This window comes from Rhinatrema bivittatum, chromosome 2 (assembly GCF_901001135.1).
Source record: "Rhinatrema bivittatum chromosome 2, aRhiBiv1.1, whole genome shotgun sequence".
Taxonomy (NCBI): domain Eukaryota; kingdom Metazoa; phylum Chordata; class Amphibia; order Gymnophiona; family Rhinatrematidae; genus Rhinatrema; species Rhinatrema bivittatum.
Window position 1 is genome coordinate 575,448,334 of NC_042616.1, and position 23,074 is coordinate 575,471,407.

Consider the following 23,074-nt stretch of genomic DNA (forward strand, 5'->3'; position numbering starts at 1 on the left):
AGTAAAATGTGTAAAATACTGCAGCATTTTAGACCATAATCAATGATGTTTCAATGATTGCTGAAGATTGTTTTCTCACAGCACTAAAACAGTAAAAATTCTAAGCCCACTGGAATTGTAAATAAACATTCTAGCATGAGAGAGTTTTGCTAAAATGTAATATCTCAAAATAAAGAGCCAAACCACAACAGCTTTAATGCAAAACTCATTCAAAACATCGCTGGCATGCATGTATAAAGTTAAATAAAACTCTTGGATTTTATTGTTCAGTGTTAAAGTGCTAAAAACAAACTAAACTTCCTTAGAAAAAAAAAAAAAAGACCATTGAAAACTACAAAGTTTGCTGTGTCGTACAGTTTCCTTTTCTCTACTGAAGATGTGATAAATGTCACTACAGTACAGTCCTTTGATGGCCCAGAAAGACGGTATATAAACCCCAGAGGAAACTTTGGGCCATGTGGCATGTATGTGTGCACGGGTGCATATGAGAGAGTATGTGTAAATATGCTGGGAGAGGGGCTGTAACTTTCTTATTATTATTCTGTACATAGGGAAGGTAATTTTAAAACAACCCATATAATTTAGACATTTCAGGGGTTAATTTTCAAAAGGATTTACATGCATAAGTACGAGTATATGAGAACAAATATCCTTTAAAAGATTACTCAGGACTGTGCAAGCGGAATCCAGTTGTGGATGTCCTTGTAAGAGGACTACAAAGAGGTGTTCCAGGGTGGTGTGGGGGCAGGGACATGAGTTACCTCAATACTTGAGATCTTCAAAAGTGTGTGCATAAATATGCATGCGCAGATTTACACCTGCTAAGGAACAAGCATTAACTTAGTGCATGCACGTTGGAACCGGATCTGTGCTGCCCACCCACAGATTTTCAAAGCAGATAGAGGCACACAAATTTGCTTTACACATTCAGTCTAAAGTCTTAAAGACTGCAGGTAAAAAAAGTACTGTCAGACTTTACTTTTATGCAGGCAATTTTAAAAAATTGCCTTTCCCAAAAATGTATAAATTCACATCAATTTTCAAAGCCAACTTAGGCGCATAAGCTAACTTTCAAAGTTGTCTAAAATGATACACACAATCTAACCTATACAAACTTACACCTGTAGGGCATAATTAGTGCGGGTTAACTTACAAGCATACTTTTAAAAATGAAAAGTATGTATGTAAATCACAGCTCTGCCCCCTACCCGCAGAACACCTGTTTTTTTGTGCACATAAAAGTATGTGCACATTTGGGGGTAGATTTTAAAAAAATGCGCGTTCGCGTACTTTTGTTGGCGCACCAGTCGCAAACAAAAGTATGCTGGATTTTAGTAGATACGCGCGTAGCCGCGCGTATCTTCTAAAATCCAGGATCGGCGCGCGCAAGGCTGCCGATTTTGGGCAGCTGGCGCGCGCCGAGCCGCGCAGCCTGCCTCCGTTCCCTCCGAGGCCGCTCCGAAATCGGAGCGGCCTCGGAGGGAACTCTCTTTCACCCTCCCCTCACCTTCCCCTCCTTTCCTCTACCTAACCCACCCCCCCAGCCCTATCTAACCCCCCCCCCCTACCTTTGTCCACGGATTTACGTCTCCCGGAGGGAGAAGTAAATCCACGCGCGCCAGCGGGCCGCTGCCCGGGGGCGGTTCCGGTGGGCGCGGCCCCCCGGACCGCCCCGGGCCAAAACCACGCCCCCGGGCCCGCCCCCGAAACGCCACGTCCCGCCCCCAAAATGCTGCGTCGATCTGCCCCGCCCCGACATGCCCCCGACACGCCCCCGACAAAAAACCCCGGGACTTACGCGAGTCCCGGGGCTCTGAGCGCACCAGCAGGCCTATGGAAAATAGGCACGCCAGCGCACAAGGCCCTGCTCGCATAAATCTGGGCGGATTTACGTGAGCAGGGCTTTGAAAATCCGCCCGTTGGTGAACACATATACTTTTATGTACACAAACCACAGGCAATTTTTTTAACAAGCTATTTGCACACATAAACTTATGTTTTATGAGCATAAAGGGCTTTGAAAATTACCCCCAGTATAAATTGCTACATATAATTTATTTATTTATTTAAAGCATTTGTATTCTGCCTATAGTGACTCTGTCATGCTAAGCGGATTCCAAGTAAAACAGATAACAATAACATATAAAACAAACAAAAATAAATAATGATAAAATATAAAACATACAAATACATAGATAAAACAAATTTAACAAATCTTCATATCATTACAATACCAGAATACCCAGCTTCACAATGGAAACTCTTTTACTAATTCATGCACTATGGCATACACTGGACCAAATATCTTTTCTGATATGAGCCTGCTCCCAAATCCTTTTAAATATGATCCATTTTGCACATTGTTGTAGCCCTTTTACTCATGCAAAAGAGTAATACATCTTCAAGCCCTGCTTTTACTGTTTTCTTTTGTGGCAGATCAACTTTTTCTGAAATTGGTGGAGCTCTCCATGATCTTTCTCTTTTTCTCTTCTTGTTTCTTTATCTGTTTCCTCATGATTTTCTTTCTCTGCCTTGGTCACTTATATTTCTTTGTCTCTGCATCGGGCTTCTCTTTGCTCTCCATATCTCGTGTCTTTTAGGTCTTGTCTTTCTCCACTTCCCTCTTATCATGCTCTTCCACCTTATTACTTCTCTCTTCTTGCTTCTGGGGTTTCCTCCACACTTCCAATTATTACACAATCAAAGAAAATATGGACAGACAATATCAATCCTGGCCAGCACTGACACCTCCTCTTTCTATATATGTATAGAAACATAGAATATGGCAGTAGCTAAGGACCTCAAGGTCCATGTAGTCTGTCCAACTCCATTCCTGCTGGAGTGAAATTGACTAGTGGATCTTTGGCTTTTTTTTTTTTCATTTCCCAACTATTTTATTTATTTAGATTTATATTCCACTTTTTGCAGTTTTTTCAGCACTTCAAAGTGGATTACATTCAGGTACTGTAGGTATTTCCTTATCCCCAGAGGGCTTACAATCTAAGGCCTAGATTCATCAAACTATTGCATGTGATAGGAAAAGGAGCGTGTTTTATGGTAATAGCTTATTTATTGCAAAGTGCACTATCGTAGCACTTCGCATAGGTATTACAGCAGAGTGCGATAACTTTTCACACTTTGCGGTAAGTGCAAGAGAGAGAGCCTAGCTATAAGGTCTCATACTAGGTAGGTATTTATACCTCTATATAAGGCCCACCTAATTACTCGAGGTGAGGTTTAGGTATTAGTGTAGAGGGTTAGGGGCCACTTTGACATTCAGAGTGAGATGACGAACAGAACAGTGTAATCTTGTGATGATTGATGTCCTTTGGAGTGAGAAAACTCATCCAAAGGTGAGATTTGTACAATATTCTCTCAACCTAGCTTGATGGACTCTCTAGCTGGGTAACATCAAGCTAGGTTGAGAGAATATTGTACAAATCTCATCTTTGTGTGCACTTTTTTACTCTGTATGCGAAAAGCCCATAACACAGCTTGGAAAATAACCTTCTTAAGTTTGTACCTGAGGCAATGGAGGGTAAAGTGACTTGCCCAAGGTCACAAGGAACGACAGCAGGACTCAAACCCTGGTCTCCTCATTTATAGCCCACTGCTCTAACCACTAGGCTACTCCTCCACTCCTTATGCTTGCCCCCCCCCCCCCCATGCGTTCTTAAATTTTTTCACTCTATTTTCACCACCTTCCCTATTCCATGCATCCCATCACAATTTCTGTAAAGAAATATTTCCTAGTGCTGCTCCTGATTCCATCCCCTTGAAGCCTTATACCTTGAGGCTTCAAGAAGGCAGAAAGAATGTTCTAGAACCTTTTGTTGTATTCTTTGAAAAATATTTCCTTCTTGAGCATTATTAATAACATCAAGGTATTTATATATCTCTATCATATTCCCCTGTCTCTCTACTCTTCTAGGGAAACCTCAGGGTTAGAAATGGTAAATAACAAGTCATCCGCAAATAGGGACATCTTATTAGAATGTGCTCCAATAGGAATGCCCATCACCTTGTCAAGGGACCTATTCCTAGAGGCGAAGGCTTCAAGTGATAGGGAAAACAACAGGAGAGAAAGTGGGCATCCCTGCCTAGTACCTCTTTCCACTTCAGAAAGTCTGAGTACCCTCCATTTACCCATATACTCGCTTTGGGATGATGATAAAGCACTTGTACTCAGGACAAAAATGAGGATCCCAAACCTAGCCTATAGAGAACTTGAAACAGATAGGGCCAGTGTACTCTATCAAATGCTATCTCAGCATCCACTGCCAGAAGCACAGCAGGTAGCTGTGCTTTCCGAACTCACCACATAATGTTAAGGACCCTGCATATTTTATCAGCCCCTAATCTACCCGGAACAAACCCTGGATTGATTCCCGTGTATAAGTAGTGGCGCCAGCGTGCTTAAGCCTTCATGAAAGCACCTTAGCAAGGAACTTTAAATCAAGATTAATAAGCGATATGGGTCTGCAGGATCTGCATAGTATAGGGTCTCATCCTGCTTTTGCAATAACAGTAATCCCAGCAATATTTGAACCCTGTGGAAGCTGCCCCCCCCCCCATGCAACTAGTTTAACATGGCCGTGAGGGGTCTTACCAAAGCCTGTTTGCAAGATTTATAAAAATGGGCCGTATACCTGTCAAGCCCTAGGTCTTTCTCCACCTTCAATTCCATTATTAAGAACATAAGAACATAAGAAAATGCCATACTGGGTCAGACCAAGGGTCCATCAAGCCCAGCATCCTGTTTCCAACAGTGGCCAATCCAGGCCATAAGAACCTGGCAAGTACCCAAAAACTAAGTCTATTCCATGTAACCATTGCTAATGGCAGTGGCTATTTTCTAAGTGAACTTAATAGCAGGTAATGGACTTCTCCTCCAAGAACTTATCCTGGATGCATGACGTGGGTTTGTTCTTGGCACAGTTGTACAGGATGCCACATAGGAATAGGTATCCTTCTTGATCATAGGCCACCAATACAATTTCTGTATTTTGAGCAGGGTATGGCGTTGACCAGGATGGCCAGCCAGCTTGGAATCGTGCGCCCAAAAGAGCACCTTCTTCCTGAGGTGTTTTGGAACAATAGTCTTACCAGCGGGCACAGAATGGGTAGTTGCCAAGATGACTTTCTTCGGATCAATTATGTGCTGAGGTTCTTCGGGCACATCCTCCGAGAAAAAGGAGTGTGACAAGGCGTCTGCTCTGGTATTTCTGTCTCCAGGGTGATACTTAAGCACAAATTCGAAACGATTAAAAAATAAGGACCATCTAGCTTGTCTGTGGTTAAGACGTTGTGCGTGGCGGAGATACTCTAGATTTTTGTGGTCCGTGAATATGGTTATTTGATGTTGAGCGCCTTCAAGCCAAGGCCGCTATTCCTCAAATGCAAGCTTTATTGCCAAGAGCTCTTTATCGCCGATCCCATAGTTCTTCTGGTCCGGGAAGAATTGTCGTGAGAAGAAGGAACAGGGACATAAGGCTTTTGAGTCTCCTGTCTGGCTCACTACGGCCCCCACGCCAACATCTGAAGCATCAACTTCAACGATAAAGGGCTTGTTGGGGTCAGGATGCCACAAGCATGGTTCCGTGGAGAAGGCAGTCTTCAGATTCTCGAACGTGGAAATGGCCTCCGCAGACCATTTTGAAGCATTGGCACCCTTGCAGGTCATAGCGGTCAAGGGTACTGTTAAAGAAGAATAGTTCTTTATGAAGCTTCTATAATAGTTGATGAACCTCAGGAATCTTCTCAGGGCCTTCAGGCTGGTAGGTTGGGACCAATTTTGATACTTTCAAGTTTGTGAGGATCCATCTGGAAGCCTTCTTTAGACACAATATAGCCGAGGAAAGGCACTGAGTCTTTGTGGAATTTGCACTTAGAAAGTTTGGCGTAAAGCCGGTGTTCACGGAGTCGGCGGAGTATTTGTTTGACATCTTCAATGTGAGTGGGCAGATCCTGGGAGAAGATTAGGATATCATCCAGGTAGACCACAACACTCTTGTACAGCAGATCCCGCAAGATGTCGTTCATCATGTTCTGAAATATGGCGGGTTTGTTGCACAAGCCAAAGGGCATCACTAAGTACTCGAAGTGGCCGTCTCGAATGTTGAAGGCTGTTTTCCATTCGTCGCCACTACAGATGCAAACTAAGTTGTAGGCCCCCTTCAGGTCGAGTTTTGAAAATATCTTGGCCCCTTGAAGCCGGTCAAGCAGCTCCGAGATTAAAGGCAAGGGGTAGTGGTCTTTAATCGTGATCTCGTTCAGACCTTGGTAATTGATACATGGACGTAGGGTACCGTCCTTCTTCCCCACAAAGAAAAAGCCTACGCCGGCTGGAGACTTCGATAGTCTGATAAACCCCTTCTGAAGGTTCTCTTCAATGTATTCAGACATTGCCTTGTTCTCAATTGCTGAGAGAGGATAGACACGTCCTTTAGGAGTTTCAGTATTGGGTATCAGTCTTATGGCATAGTCGTAGGACCTATGCAGAAGAAGAATGTCAGCCGCATCTTTGGAGAACACAACCCCATAGGATGCGTATTGGGGTGGCAGTCCTGGCATCGCCGGAGTCGTAGGCATGCAGATGACAGGAGCAATCTCCTTAAGGCACCTCCCATGATACTCTGGGCCCCAGCGGGAGAGTTCCAAGGATGCCCAGTCAAATTGGGGTTGGTGCGCTTGCAATCAGGGTAACCCCAGGACGATAGGGTGCATGGCCTTTTCCAACACAAAGAAGGGAAGTGATTCCATATGGAGAGCTCCATTGCGGAGAGTCACTGGTAAGGTTTGGCAAGTCACATCACCCGGTAAGGGCTCTCTATGGATGGAGGCTAGAAGTAGCGGAACTTTCAAACTGACAAGGGGAATCCTCAGGTGTTCCACTAAACATCGGAGAATAACGTTGCCTCCTGCCCCTGAATCCACCAAGGCAAGAGTATCTACTAAGCTCAACGCCTCCTCCTCGTTATCGACTCCTCGGCCCACTGTGCCCTTGCCGGCACCACCACACTTCTCAGGGAACCCTTTAATGTGTCGGAGTTTCCTGAACCAATGCCATATGCATTTTTGTTTACAACCCGCCTACTTCCAGGATGTAGTCACCAAAACCACCTACATCCTGACTCTGCTTGAAGGTAAGGCCCTAGCCTGGGCATCACCCCTATGGGAACGAGCTGACCTGGTCCTACAAGACCTTCCAGGGTTCCTTGCCCTGTTTCGGTCAGTCTTTGTGGATCCTGGCCGATGTACCATCTCCAGGTCAACCCTCCTTCATCTAGAGCAGGGCTCACGCCCATTGATGGACTACGTCATTGAATTCTGCACCCTAGCTTCTGAGTTACACTGGGACTCTGACTGCCCACCATCTTTTTAGAAGGATTAAGTCCGCGCATAAATGATGAACTAGCAGCTCGCGAGTTGCCCTCCACCCTGGACTCTTTCATTGACCTCACTGGACGTATCGACTATCGTCTACAAGAGCATGCTCTTGAGTCCAGAGTATCCCTGAGGCAGACCATCTCACACTCGACATTCACCCTTTCCTAAGCCAACTGCTCCTTCCAACCCTACAGAAGAGGAACCCATGCAAATGGGATGGAGTAAATTATCTCCTAAAGAGCATCATCGTCGTCAACAGTTTGGTTTTTGTCTGTACTGCGGTCAGCCAGGACATGTCATTCCCTCGTGCCAAGTCTGTCCGGGAAACTGCCGGGCCTAGGTTCTTCTGGAAGACTCCTCCTGGGCCTAACTTCTCCATCTCCTCTACTGACTGTTCTTGTCTCCATACGATTGAACAATCAAGAATTTCACATCTTGGCTCTGGTGGACTCCGGGCCGGAGGGAACTTCATTTTGAAGCAGCTCACCAAACATCTACAGATTCCTACCATTTGTTCCCTGGTTCCTTTGCTGCTCTCATCGATTCATGGAGAGCATCTTCCTGATGAAGTTACTCATACTACTGCAACCATCCAGTTACACAAGGGGACTCTACATGTGGCCATCTTACACAAAGCCATTCACCCAGAAGTTTTGGGACTATCCTGGCTCCAGCGGCACACTCCGCAGTTCGATTGGACCACTCTTCAGCTACAAAGACTGTCTGGAGCCCGTTTTACCTTTACCCTGCATGACCACCGGAACCTCTCTCCCTAGTCTTCCTTCGCACTACGCATCCTATGCTGATGTATTTTCTGTTGTGGGACCGCAGGTAGCGGACCCATCTCTGATGGAACGTGTGCCCTCGGGTGATGACGCAGCTGTAGTGGGGCTCCAGCAAGTACTGCAGCAGGTGAGAGGCGTCCGAGTGTAGGCTGGTGAGATGGACCTTGACCACCGCTGTACCTGTACAGTAGAGAGATCCAAACAATGGAGAAGGTACAGAGAAGGGCTACCAAAATGATAAGGGGAATGGAACAACTTCCTTACGATGAAAGACTAAAGAGGTTAGGACTTTTCAGCTTGGAGAAGAGATGACTGAGGGGGGATATGATAGAGGTGTTTAAAATCATGAGAGGTCTAGAACGGGTAGATGTGAATCGGTTATTTACTCTTTCGGATAGTAGAAAGACTAGGAGGCACTCCATGAAGTTAGCATGGGGCACATTTAAAACTAATCGGAGAAAGTTCTTTTTTACTCAACGCACAATTAAACTCTGGAATTTGTTGCCAGAAGATGTGGTTAGTGCAGTTAGTATAGCTGTGTTTAAAAAAGGATTGGATAAGTTCTTGGAGGAGAAGTCCATTACCTGCTATTAAGTTCACTTAGAGAATAGCCACTGACATTAGCAATGGTAACATGGAATAGACTTAGTTTTTGGGTACTTGCCAGGTTCTTATGGCCTGGATTGGCCACTGTTGGAAACAGGATGCTGGGCTTGATGGACCCTTGGTCTGACCCAGTATGGCATTTTCTTATGTTCTTATGTTCTAATGCTATGTTTGGTCTCATGAGTGGTCCTCCAACTACTCCTAGCCCTTTCGGACCTGCCGTATGGAGCAGCAACTGCGACAGGGTGAATGGTGGATGAAGGATGAGGACATCAAAGATGAAGACTTTGAGTGAGACAAGACTCAGGATACGTGAAGTGGAACATCACTCTGGATACATGAAGAGACAACTCAGGGAAATCCAATAAGGAATGTAGAGTTGTAGGCTAGGACAAGCCTTAGATAACGGAGGACTCAGACGGCGTCACAGAATATGAAGTCCGATGTGGAAATCTGCAGTGGTACTGCCACATCATGCGCCATATACTAGCAAGCTAGGCAGGTCTCGAGCCACGCATACACGAGCCCTACACTACCAAGCGAGGCAGGTCATGGACCACGCTAAAGGTCTCCGAGTACAGTTGATTGAAGAGGATATGAAGGCTTCAACAAAGCCTGCACTGAGACACACCGATCCGGCCAACTAAGACAAGACACGGCCGCCAAGGACAGGATAGGAAAAGTTCATATCAAGGCAGAGGCAGATGTAAGAGGCTCTGAAGATCCAGACAGGATTGGGAAGAGAAGATTAAAACTGGGGTTCCAGTTCAGGAAGCCCTCAAGATCCAGGGACTTCGCAGTATGGATGCTGATGCTAGTAGAAATAAAAGTTGGGATCTGCCTGGAGGTTTACACTGCCCAGAGGACATCTTGAAGTGGAGGTCCAAAGAACAAGACATCAGCGGAACTTCCAAGATGAAGAGTGAAGACATCAAGACGACAGGAACTGATGAGACATGAGACTGAATTACTGCAGAATTTATCATTGAGTTGCCATGGGAAATTGGGGACTGTGCCTTGTGCTTCTGAGAGCTAATCTTGTTCCCTTTTTTTTTTCAGCCATCTTAAAAAACCATATCAGTTTCCTTTTCCTCTTATGTTTGAATACTTTCCTATTTTAAAGATTTTCAGTTCATAACTTTTTTTTTGTTTAGCCCAGTGTTCTATTACACACAGATTTTCCTATCCTACTTGCGCCTTCTTAGGCTTTAATTGTCTGACTACATGGGAAGAGAAAGTGTGGGGACAGAATGAATCTGTAGGAAGCAGATTTCAAACACAACTTGTTATGCTGTTTCAGATATTCAATTTTTATCATGATTTGGGTTTGGATAAGTCTGAACACACTTAAGTTGAGCAGACTTAAGTTCAGTAGATCTATAAAATAGTCACATTCCCTGCAAATTAGACACAATTGTTTACATATATTTGTAAAGTATATGTAAACCCCCCGCAACCCTGCAACCCCTGAAACCACCCGAGTCTCACCCCCTGCAACCCACCCATACCCCCCTCTTACACCCCACCCTCCCTCCCCTCACCCTTTCCTATACCCCCCCGCCCACCACTCACTTATTCGCTACCTAGTTACCATGCTCCACTGTAACTCAAGTTGAAACTTTCAACCTGTGTTAAAAAACCTAAATTAAGCTACCTTTTTATTACCTTCTATAATTGCTGTAAATAAGCAAATATTTTATACATATGTGTTTTTAATTATTTAAATAAGTTATCAATATAACCTACCATAACTGTTGTAATTAAGCTTCCATATATATCCTCTATTTAATCTATATATCCTTCTTTTAACCGCTGTAATTAAGCAACAATGTTTAACCCCGTTAATCAACCTCTCATGTAAATACTGCTACGTTCCTTTTACCTTTCTCAGCTTCTGTCTTTCCTCCTTCTACCTTTCTCCCTCTCTCTCCCCCCCCCCCTTTTCGCTCCTGCTCCATTCCCCATTCCCTGTTTTTTGTAATTTCCTCCTTTCTCAAGTTTATTGTAAACCGGCGTGATGTGCTTGCACGAACACCGGTATATTAAAAGCTGTTAAATAAAATAAATAAATAAATAAAGTACATATAAAGTGAAATTTCAAAGATTTACCTGCAAAAAAATGACCCTATATGTATGTAAGTGGCCTCCACTCAGTTATTGCATATTTGATAAAAGTTGAAAATACCTGCTTATTTTCACTTTCTTGTGCACATATGCATGCGTAAAAAGGTGCAGTCTATAGGCATTCCGGGATGAGGTCAATACTTAGCACACGAGTTGCTATTTTAAAAGACACGTGCAAACATCTGCCAATTTATTTGCTTATTTTGGCACCTGCTAATTATCTGGTGTAAGTGATTTTCAACTTATTTATTGTGCAATAGTGATTGGGTGGGAGGTCTGGGTGAACTGGGGGGAGTTCTGGCTGAAGAATCAGTCAAGTCTCAAGGACCTGAAGAAGGACTGGGAAAACTGGTGGACCTATTAGTAAACTGGATAATTTCATTTACACATGCATGTTTTAAATATGGCCAACTTAAGGGGCGAATTTTAAAAGGGCCGCGCACGTAAATCCTTCTGGATTTACGCGCGCAGGGCACTCGCGCGCCTATTTTGCATAGGCCGCCGGCGCGCGTAAAGCCCCGGGACGCGCGTAAGTCCCGGGGCTTTCGAAAAGGGGCGGGAGGGGGTGTGTCCGGGGGCATCCCCGAAATGACGCGGCGTTTAGGGGGTGTGCCGCGGCGTTTCGGGGGCGGGCCCGGGGGCGTGGCCGAGCCCGGGGGCGTGGTCGAGGCCTCCGGACCAGCCCCCGGGACCGGAGGACGGAGCGGGGCTGCCGGTGACGCGCGCAAAGTTACGCCTGACAAAGGTAGGGGGGGGGGGGGTTTAGATAGGGCCGGCCTGCCTGTTCCCTCCGAGGCCGCTCCGAAATCGGAGCGGCCTCGGAGGGAACAGGCAGGCCGCGCTGGGCTCGGTGCGCGCAGGTTGCACAAATGTGCACCCCCTTGCTCGCGCCGACCCCAGATTTTATAAGATACGCACGGCTACGCGCGTATCTTATAAAATCCAGCGTACTTTTGTTCGCACCTGCTGCGTGAACAAAAGTACGCGCTCGCGCAAGTATTTAAAATCTGCCCCTAAGTGCGTAAATTGGGACTTATACGAGTATGTCTTATATTACTTTCAGCATAAAATATTTGCACGCATATTTTTAAAACAGGTAGGAAAAGTGTGCACATTCATGAGCTAATTTTCAAAGGAGTTATGTACAAAGATGTAACATAAGCTATCTGCTCGAGTAAAGTGCACTTCCGTGAGTAAATCCTATTGACAATTCAATATTGTTGCAGTTTTCAAAAGACCACTTCCTCATGTAAAGTGCATTTACTCACGTAAAGCTCAGTTTTATGTGTATAAATGCTTTTTAAAATCAGACCCTAAATGCTTTGATATACGTGGTTTCAATGCATTGCGTGTATTTATGCGTAAGCATACATAAGCACATATGTTGTGGAATAGATATGCATATTTTATAAAACATACCGTACATATATCATACACGAGTTATAATATACCCATGTATATCTGCTTGGGGTCATATACGCATGTGATTGTCACTGAATACATTTGTTTGAAAGTTATCCTCCCTGAACTTAGTACCTTCAAGAGTCATTGTCATCCCTTCCCAGTTTCTCTGCTTTTCCATAAAGGATTGGCAGCAATTGCCTTTTTGTTTGTTTGCAAAAAATGGTAACAGATATTGTTTCCCTAAACTATTGCATTTATCATACCTAATTGACCTAAACACCTGAAATAATGTCTTCCTTCCAACCACCAAACTAAATTGTTATAAAAGGTAAGTGAAAATTCAAATGCTTAGGAAACTGTACTAGTAACATGATTTAAAACCTTGGCAGTGCTCATCTGCCTTGTACATTGGATGTGGAAGTAGCGGAATATAAAATTGTTTTAAATAAAATTAATCTGTTTCAAATTTGTGCCTAAATTAAATCATTTTTGTCTATATTGTTACTTAAATATTTCTATTCCTCTTCTCATTTATAGCCTGCCTTGCAGTTTCTAGAGGGATATGGAAGTGAAGATGTCACCAAAGCAGAATTGGAAGGAAATTCAAACTCCTTATGGACCATCAGTCCCCCCAGTAGAATAGAGATGATAAAAGAGCTCAATAACTCAAATTCTAACTTCACACTTGTTATTTCTTGGAATATTCAAAGGTACAGTACAGACTGATTGTTTATTCTAAAATAAATTATATAAAAATAACTCAATTAATATATACTTGAACTCTTCCATCTGTAAAACAGTCATCAAACATTTTATTATTCTGTTTTAGCATATTTTATTATTCTAAATTCAGAATTTATCTTATGTAACGTGGGTTACAAACCTTAGAAAAATGAAAAACGAAACTGAATCTGGAAATTAATTCAGAAGAAAGATGGATATCTTACAAAAATAATACCTCCATCAAGCATATAATCCTGCTTTTACACTTGATAATCAACTTGTGGACTTTAAATCTGACTTCTGTTTTGTCTGTTTTATGGGTGGGTGTCCTGGAGCAAGTGGTAGAAGGTGACTTCCTGACATTTGGTGTGAGTGAACTGGTGAAAGTCTGGGTCAACCAGTGCTTGGAAGTATATGCAGACATATTTTCATAAGCAAAATATGCACATACATCAGTCAACTTTGTAAAATATTGGTACATGCCTCCGTGTAGAAACTGAGGGTTTTAAAAGGGGCATGCGCCCATGCCCTTGCCAGTTTCACCAGTTCGTCCATCAGTTTACCCATTAAAGAGCTAGGTTCTCCAACACCCCACCCTCTGGTTTAATAGCATACTCTCCCTCCATTTACCGCAGACCCTTAAATTCCCTCAGTTATGGCTAATTTTTTTTTTTTTTTAACTTACACCTCCTTCATAGCCAAAGTAAATTTACATGGCACTAGGCCTGGGTGCGCGCCCAGGCACATAAGCATTTGCATGCACATCTCTTGGCCATGCCCCAAAACACCCATGCCTTACCCAGGCCACACACACACACTTTATCCCGTTTTAAAAACTTTTGAGATGTGCATGCAGCTGGAGATACGCGTGCCTCCGGGCAGCTTTTAAATTTCGGTCAGCGCACATGCCAGGCTTTTAAAATTCACCTTTATATTGACATATCTGAAAAAGGGGTGGGCCAGGGGTGTTCTGAGGTGGGGTCAACATTTATGCAAGTAAGTTGCTAGTTTATAAATAATTGACACATATAAATTTGACAATTTACTCTAGTATATTTATACCTGTTCTATATCTGGAATAAGTGATTGTAAATATCTTAAAAGTGAAATACTGACTGTGTGGGGAAGTCTGAGTGAAACGGGGGGAATTGAGGCTGAAGAGCCAGAAGGGTCTCGACCTGAAGATGGACTGGGAAAACTGGTAGATTATTGGGTATAAATGGTAATTTCATTGCCATGCGCATGTTAGAAAATATCCCAACTTATAGGCGTAAAAGCCAACTTACGGGGGGAGCGGGAGGTAAATGCATGTAAATTACACAGGTAAAATGTCCATGAATAGCCAATAGTGCTCATCACATGTAAATTCCATGTAGATGAGCCTATTAGCTATTACCTCGCGATGCAAAAAATCCCCGTACATCTGAGGTGTACTTTTTTAACCTGTAAAATTTTATACCTGCCCAGAGCAGGAGTAAAGCCTTCCTGTGCATCAAGAGCTCGACTTCAAAACAAAAAAACTGCAGCACCATGCAAAAAATAGTCTTGGCGTTAAAAAAAAAAATTTCAGGGCGCACAATATACACCCACAATATACACACTTGGGGCCATGTATATCGTGCTTGCGTATTGTGCCAGAAACGTAGCTGCTGTGGGATAAAATGGACCCTCATAAATTGAGCATCAATTTGGTAACCTGCACACACAGGGCACTTAATATTAATTTATTCACTGCTTCACTTACTGCCGATTGGTCCATTCACTGTCACATGTCAGTGAAAGGATCAATCCTCTTTCAGAAGGCAATCAGTGAAAAGGACCAATAGGGAACAGCCCTGCCGGGGGGGGGGGGAGGACATGCACAGCTACTTCTTCTGGGTGCCCAATGCAGAGCGCTAGGGATGCACAAATTATCCATTGCACATCCCTTTTAGCACAGCAGCTCATTTGCGTATTGCATCAAGCACCCAGGAGAAGTGGATGTGCGCGCATTTAAAAAACGGCTCCACTTTGGACGCCTTTTTTTTCACATATGATACTGCATCAGCCTGTTGGTTTGCCTCAAAACAGATGGTGAAATGCTTTACGACAGGACTGCTGTGTTTATAGGCCATATTGACCAAAATGGCATATCTGGCCCATTACTGACAAAGTAGATCCTATACTGTGATCCAGAAAACTATATCACATCCACCAAAGTCCTGGAAGCCAGTGATCTGAAAAGGTTGTGATTACCAGATCAGGATAAATTTATAGTCTGGAGACAGACAGCAGGGCCAGATTAATCTCCATCTGCTCCAGGGAATGTATGACAGTTAACACGATGCTCCTATGGTTGTTCAGAATAGCTCATTTTTCTTCTAGTATGTGAAAGTGTGTACAATAGAAGAGGGGAAAATATGATATGGAGGGTAATGTTGAGTTAAAGTCTGTGTAACTTTATTAAGTTACTTGTAAAGGTTGTGGGGCACCAGAGGATGCACTGGGAAAGTAATAAAAAGTTCATTGTTGCTGTTCAAACTGTGTTATCCCTAAATAAACAGCATATAACTCTCTAGAATGTGACTTAATAAGACAGATACATTAAATGATAACTCCTGCAACCTTCATACATGCACCTCGGTTCCCTTGTATGTATCGGGTAACCTCTGTGGAGCTATGAATGCTTCACCATGCTTTTGATTTAATCATCGGTTGCTTGAGGATCTAGAGTCTTTATAATAGCTGTTATATGAATACAGCTACAAACAAGTTAGTAATGTACTTAACTTGAGAGTGGTGATTGAGTAATGTCTTCCATTGACATGTTGTAGAATGCGCTGTTATGACATTCGAAGACAAAGTTCCCTCTCAGGTACCGTTTTGCACAAGACTTGCCAAAAGTCCAGCAGGGGTCCGGAACGACCTCCTGCAGTTGAATCGTGTTGGTCTATGGCTGCCGCCATTTTGCGCCGCCATTTTGCAAAATGGCGGCGCAGAATGGCGCCGGCTGAAGACAACACGATTCAATTGCAGGAGACCGTTCCGGACCGCCGCTGGACCCCCAGGTAATTTAAGGCATTTGGGGGGGGTTCGGGAGGGTGGGGGATTTCATTTAAAGGGTCGGGGGTGGGTTTTAGGGTGTTTTAGTGTGCCGGTTTTCCTGCCCTCCCCCTTCCCCCGATTTAGCTACAGACCACCGCTGGACCCCCCAGGTAATTTAAGGCATTTGGGGGGGGGGTTCGGGAGGGTGGGGGATTTAATTTAAAGGGTCGGGGGTGGGTTTTAGGGTGTTTTAGTGTGCCGGTTTTCCTGCCCTCCCCCTTCCCCTGATTTAGCTACGGACCGCCGCTGGACCCCCAGGTAATTTAAGGCATTTGGGGGGGGGGTTTGGGAGGGTGGGGGATTTAATTTAAAGGGTCAGGGGTGGGTTTTAGGGGGTTTTAGTGTGCCGGTTCACAATTTTAACGATTTTCACGATACTCTAAACACCCAAACGGCGACGATATGATTCCCTCCCCCTCGCAGCCGAAATTGATCGTTAAGACGATCGAGGACACGATTCACATCTCTAGTGCCCATACCGATGCCATTGCTGACTCCATCGCCGGTTCCACCGATACCGATGCCAGACATCTCCTTTTTTGCGGCAATTTTAGCAAAACTAGATACTCTTATCGGTGCCATTCCGATAAAACTACCAGAAGTACCGATGCCAGCACCAAGAGAGGAGGAAATACTAAAGGAAGTACCGATGCCTGAACCACTGCCAGGTCCATCGGGAATATCACGACCAAGTCCATCATTTTCTCCACTGTTTCTGACGAAACCACCGGGGATGCCGTCAATGCCAACTATACCCATTCCATCGATGCCTCCTCGTCCACATACACCGGACACCTGGGGCGATCCCAATACAGCTACTTCTTCGGAGGAAGTCCTCTCAGAACCCTCTTCTCCAGAGGAAAGAAGAAAATCCCCTCCATAGGACCTTTCCTTCTCAAATTTTATCAGATATGGATGACACCATACACTTTGAGCTTCAATCTGAAGAGGACACCAGACAAAAAACTCTGGAAGTGTTACAGTTCGTGGACCCACCTAAAGAGCTGCTGGAAATTCCAGTTCACGAAGTCCTCATTGACTTGCAACACAAGCTATGGAAACATCCCTGTACCATATCACCGGTGAACAAAAGGACTGATGCTACATATCTAGTCCAGCACATTCCAGGCTTTCAAAAGACTCAATTACCTCACCAATCAGTAGCAGTTGAGTCAGCTCAAAAGAAATCCAAATGAATAAAGCCTCACTCATCTAATCCTCCTGGAAAGGACAATAGATTCTTAGATGCTATTGGCAGGAAAATGTTTCAGGGTTCCATGCTAGTCTCCAGAATTGCGTCCTTCGCAATAGCAGCATAATTTATGGAAACAGATTCAAGAACTCTCTGAAACTCTCCCCCAACAATTTATTTATTTATTATTTTTATTTATTTAACACTTTTATATACCGATATTCATGAAAAAAGATCATATCGTATTGGTTCACAGGGAACAAAGTATTATAACATAACATAACACAACTAGAAGAAGCTTAAAAGTTACAATGAAACAGGGGTATGTAACTGGGGAGGTGAAAAGAAAGGGGGATAGATAACTCATTAACTAATTACAACCAAGTAGAGTAGGTACTTGGTGGGTCAAGATCTGAACGAGACGAAGCTGTTGCTACATGACTGTTGTTAGCCTTGGTTGGGGAAGGCTTGTTTGAACAGCCATGTCTTAAGGTTTTTTTTGAAAGTCAGTAGGCAGTGTTCCTGTCTAAGATCAGGAGGTATGGCATTCCAGATGGTAGGACCTGCAATCGAGAAGGCCCGATCACTGGTAGTTGACAGATGGGTGGCTTTGGTAGGAGGGGTGTGTAGAGATCCTTTATAGGCCTCCCTGATGGGTCTAGAAGAGAGGTGTAGTTTAAGCGGGATTAGTAGGTCAAGGGGGACCTGGTGATGAATGGTTTTGTGGATGATAGTGAGGGATTTGTGAAGAATTCTGAAGCTAATAGGGAGCCAATGCAAATCTCTGAGGACGGGCGTGATGTGATCTCTCCTATTGGTGTTAGACAGGATTCTCGCAGCTGCATTTTGGAGCATCTGAAGAGGTTTAGTGGTGGATGTTGGGAGGCCTAGAAGAATAGCGTTGCAGTAGTTGATCTTAGAGAACAAGATGGTCTGGAGAACAGTTCTGAAGTCTTGGAAGTGTAGTAGAGGCTTGAGTCTTTTCAATACCTGTAATTTATAGAAGCAATCTTTTGTCGTGTGATTGATGAACTGCTTTAATCTCAGCTGGCTGTCGATTATAACTCCCAGATCTCTTGCATGTGTGATTAGCGTGTTCGTGTGGGATTGCTTTTGGGGGTCTCAGACATTGGAAGAGATGAGAAGGTAGGTTGATGGAAGTGAAAGAATGATGGAAGTGAAAGAATTTCAGGATTCTTTCACTTCCATCATGCATAAGGGCCTGAAGGCTGGCAAACACAAATTTTGTGCAGCTTACGGCAGTTTCGAGACTGCATCAAGAATGTCAGCCACAGGTATAAGTACCCGCAGATGGGCCTGGCTCAAGGCCTCCGACCTGAGACCAGAAGTACAGGAGAAACTGGCTGATCTCCCTTGCATGGGAGATAATCTCTTTGGAGATAAAGTAAGAGAGGTAGTTTCTCAGTTAAAGGAGCATTCAGAAACCTTGAGACAACTTTCCTCTGTACCTCAGGAGTCTCAACCATCATCGCGAAGACTTCCAAGGAAAGATTCCAAATGACCATACTACAGGCCACATCATTACTATCCACCTCCTGCTCATGGAAGGTCATCTAGGCCAGTGCAAAGAACGCAGACCCAACAAACAAGAGCACCTAGAGCTCAACCCCCACCGCAGATAGGGTCAACTTTGGGATTTTGAACTCACATCAGAGAACAGCAGCTTCTCCAGCAATCTGACCCCAAATTTACCAGTAGGAGGTCGGATCACTTTCTTCCAACACAATTGGTCACACATCACCACAGACCAATGGGTACTCTCAATAACATCTCAAGGGTACCACTTGGACTTTCTCACTGTACCAAACAATACTGCACCAACCTCGTCTTGGACAGTACACAACCAATCCACACTCTTACAAAAAGAATTATCCACCCTTCTGAGAGCCAGGGCCGTGGAACCAGTTCCCCAACCTCAGCAGGGCAGAGGATTCTACTCCTGTTATTTCCTCATTCCAAAGAAAACAGGAGGCCTACGTCCCATATTGGACCTCCGGAAGCTCAACAAATACCTACGAAAAGAAAAATTCAGGATGGTATCATTAGGCACCATGCTACCTCTACTTCAAAAAGGAGATTGGCTGTGTTCTCTGGATCTTCAAGATGCTTACGCTCACATTCCAATATTCCCTCCTCATCGCAAGTATCTGCAATTCCTGGTAGGAAAACATCATTTCCAGTACAGGGTGCTACCATTCGGTTTTGCCTCAGCACCTCGAGTATTCACAAAGTGCCTAGCAGTGGCAGCTGCCCACTTGCACAAGGAAGGAGTGCACGTGTTCCCTTACCTGGACGATTGGCTCATCAGAAGCCAAACAAAACAAGGAGCTCTCAACTCTCTCAAGCTCACACTAACTCTACTCCATTCATTGGGATTCCTAATCAACTACCAGAAATCCCACTTCACACCATCTCACCTGTTACAATTCATTGGAGAAGAATTAAACACCATAACGTCCAAAGCTTACCTTCCAAAAAACCGCACGCAGACACTCGCCTCATTAGCAGGCTCTCTTCACACACACACTCAAATAACAGCTCATCAATGTCTCACTCTTCTGGGTCACATGGCCTCCACAGTTCACGTCAGTCCTATGGCCAGATTAGCCATGAGAGTCACTCAGTGGACACTCAGAAGACAGTGGATACAAGCTATTCAACCACTGTCGTATCCAATTCAAGTAACTCAACAACGACGATCCTCACTCCTATGGTGGATGAACGAGGAAAACTTTCTCACAGGCCTACCGTTCCAGCAACCGGTTATGCAAGTGGCATTAACTACAGATGCATCCACCTTCGGGTGGGGAGCACACATTGGTCATCTGCAGACTCAAGGGACTTGGACAAAACTCGAAGCTACATTTCAGATAAACTTCCTAGAGCTTCGAGTTATACGTTATGCGCTGCATGTATTCAAGGACTGCCTTTCACACAAGACTGTTCTGATACAAACAGACAACACAGTAGCCATGTGGTACATCAACAAACAAGGAGGTACGGGCTCATATCTCCTTTGTCAAGAAGCAGCACAGATTTGGGACTGGGCCCTAACACACTCAATGTTTCTCCTGGCCACTTATCTAGCAGGCATTCACAACGTACTGGTGGATCGCCTCAGTCGTCATTTCCAACCTCACGAGTGATCTCTGGATCCAGAAGTGGCGACCAAGATCTTACAATGTTGGGGCCATCCAACAGTAGACCTCTTTGCATCACAAATGAATTACAAAGTGGACAATTTTTGCTCCCTGTACAAGCAGAGAAACCGCTTACCCAGGGACGCCTTTGCTCGCCACTGGAACTCAGGCCTTCTATACGCGTAACCCCGATACCGCTAATAACCAAAACTCTAGTGAACCTACAACAGGACAAAGGGTCCATGATACTCATAACCCCGTATTGGCCTCGACAAGTATAGTTCCCCATACTTCTAGACCTCTCGATCAGAGACCCAATTAGCCTGGGCACAGCACCCACTCTCATAACTCAGGATCAGGGCAGATTGCATCATCCCAACCTTCAATCCCTATCCCTCACAGCATGGATGTTGAAAGCTTGATTCTACAACCTCTCAATCTTTCAACTAATGTCTCTCAAGTGCTTGTAGCTTCACGTAAACCCTCCACACGAAAGAACTATCGCGCTAAATGGAAACGGTTTACTATGTGGTGCACACAAAACAGTGTTGACCCTTTTTCCTGCACTACATCATCTTTATTAGACTATCTGTGGCACCTCTCAGACTCTGTAAGGGTACATTTAAGTGCAATCTCAGCTTACCACAATACCGTTGGGGATGCACCAATATCAATACAACCCCTCATTAGTAGGTTTATGAGGGGCTTAATTCAACTTAAACCTCCACACCGACCACTGGTCACGGAATGGGACTTAAATGTAGTCTTAGCAAGGCTCATGCATTCTCCTTTTCAACCCATGGATTCCTGTGATGTTAAATTTCTCACTTGGAAGACTATCTTCTTAATAGCCATCACATCTGCAAGAAGGGTCAGTGAGTTACAAGCACTTGTCACATACTCACCCTACACAACATTCCTATGTGATCGAGTGGTACTCCGTACACATCCAAAATTTCTCCCCAAGGTAGTTACGGAATTCCACTTGAATCAATCCATCATCTTGCCCACTTTCTTCCCAAGACCACACTCTCTTCAAGGAGAGAGGGCTTTACACACCTTGAAACATGCGCTTGCGTACTATTTAGATCGCACTACGGCCCATAGGAAATCCACCCAGCTCTTTGTTTCTTTTGATCCAAACAAGCCTGGAAAAGTGGTGGGCAAACAAACTCTATCCAATTGGCTTGCAGATTGTATACAATTTTGTTATGAAAAAGCAGGCCTTCCTCTCCAGGGGCGAGTAAAGGCTCACTCAGTAAGAGCAATGTCAACCTCAGTAGCACACTATCGTTCAGTGCCAATAGCTGACATATGTAAAGCCGCAACATGGAGTTCTCTTCACACCTTTGCAGCTCACTACTGTCTCGACAAGGAAGGATGACAAGATTCAGCCTGTGGACAATCTGTCTTAAAGAACTTGTTTCCAGTATAATCCCAATTCCTTCCACATCCAACTTTTCGTGATTTCAGGCTGCCTCATTTTTCCCAACAGTACACCAGTTGTTGTGCCTGTTGCACAAGATGTACACTGTTGGTCCAATACAAAGCTGACTCAGCCTGTAGCTTGCTAATCACCCATATGTGAGGACTAGCATCCTGCTTGTCCTGGGATAAAGCAAAATTGCTTACCTTGTAATAGGTGTTATCCCAGGACAGCAGGATGTAGTCCTCAAGAAACCCACCCGCCACCCTGTGGAGTTGGGTCCGATACGTTTTATTATTTTATTTTTGGCTAACATTCATTGCTACAAATGGGACTGAAGGGAGATCCCTGTGGCTCGAGGGATCATGGCATGCTGGGCATGCTCAGTAGGCCAATCAAAAGTTTCTAGAAACTTTGACAGAAAGCTTTCCGGGATAGGGCTCCATCAGTGACGTCACCCATATGTGAGGACTACATACTGCTGTCCTGGGATAACAGCTATTACAAGGTAAGCAATTTTGCTATATTTCTGGAGTAATATTGAGGGAGGAGGAATAGCCTAGTGGTTAGAGCAGTGGGCTTATGAACCAGGAGACCAGGGGTTTGAGTCCTGCTGTTGCTCCTTGGGCAAGTCACTTTACTCTCCATTACCAAAGGGACAGGCTGATTGGACATGTGTGTTCAATGCACTACCCTTACCCCTTATTCAGTAAGGGGTAATAGTGCATCCAACCCCCCCCCCAAACCTAATAGCACCTGCAACATGCAAATGCATGTTGATGGCCTTATTAGGTATTCTAGTGCAATTCAGTAAGTAAAATAAGCAGCTTGGCTGCACATTTTACTTTCAGAAATGTAGGCACTAATTTCTCTGGGCACCGGGATATTAAGTCAGAGGTCCCGAAAGTTTAAAAAAGTTAAAAAAAAAAAAATTTAAAAGAGGCCTGCGGCTCAATTTTGCCAGCGTCTGGTTTCCGAACCCGTGGCTCAGCGGGCTCGAGAACCGACGTCAGCAAAATTGAGCGTCAGCTGTCAAACCCACTGACAGCCACCACTAGGGACGCTCTAGTGTCCCTAGCGCCTCTTTTTATCGCCATGCCTAATTTAAATAAATGTATTTACTGTATTGCGCACACAGGAGAGTGGGCGCTTGCCTGCTCTCCCGCAATTTTTACTGTAT

The 23,074-nt window shown here is 44.4% G+C and overlaps 1 protein-coding gene across 1 annotated transcript in view; it reads left to right on the plus strand.

The window, feature by feature from the left end:
* Positions 1–23,074, plus strand: part of PIEZO2 (piezo type mechanosensitive ion channel component 2) — a 1,301,103-nt gene that overhangs the window by 1,144,885 nt on the left and 133,144 nt on the right. The window contains exon 49 of the mRNA XM_029587157.1: positions 12,846–13,018. Coding sequence (XP_029443017.1) covers positions 12,846–13,018 — 173 coding nt within the window. The remainder of the gene's footprint in view (positions 1–12,845; positions 13,019–23,074) is intronic.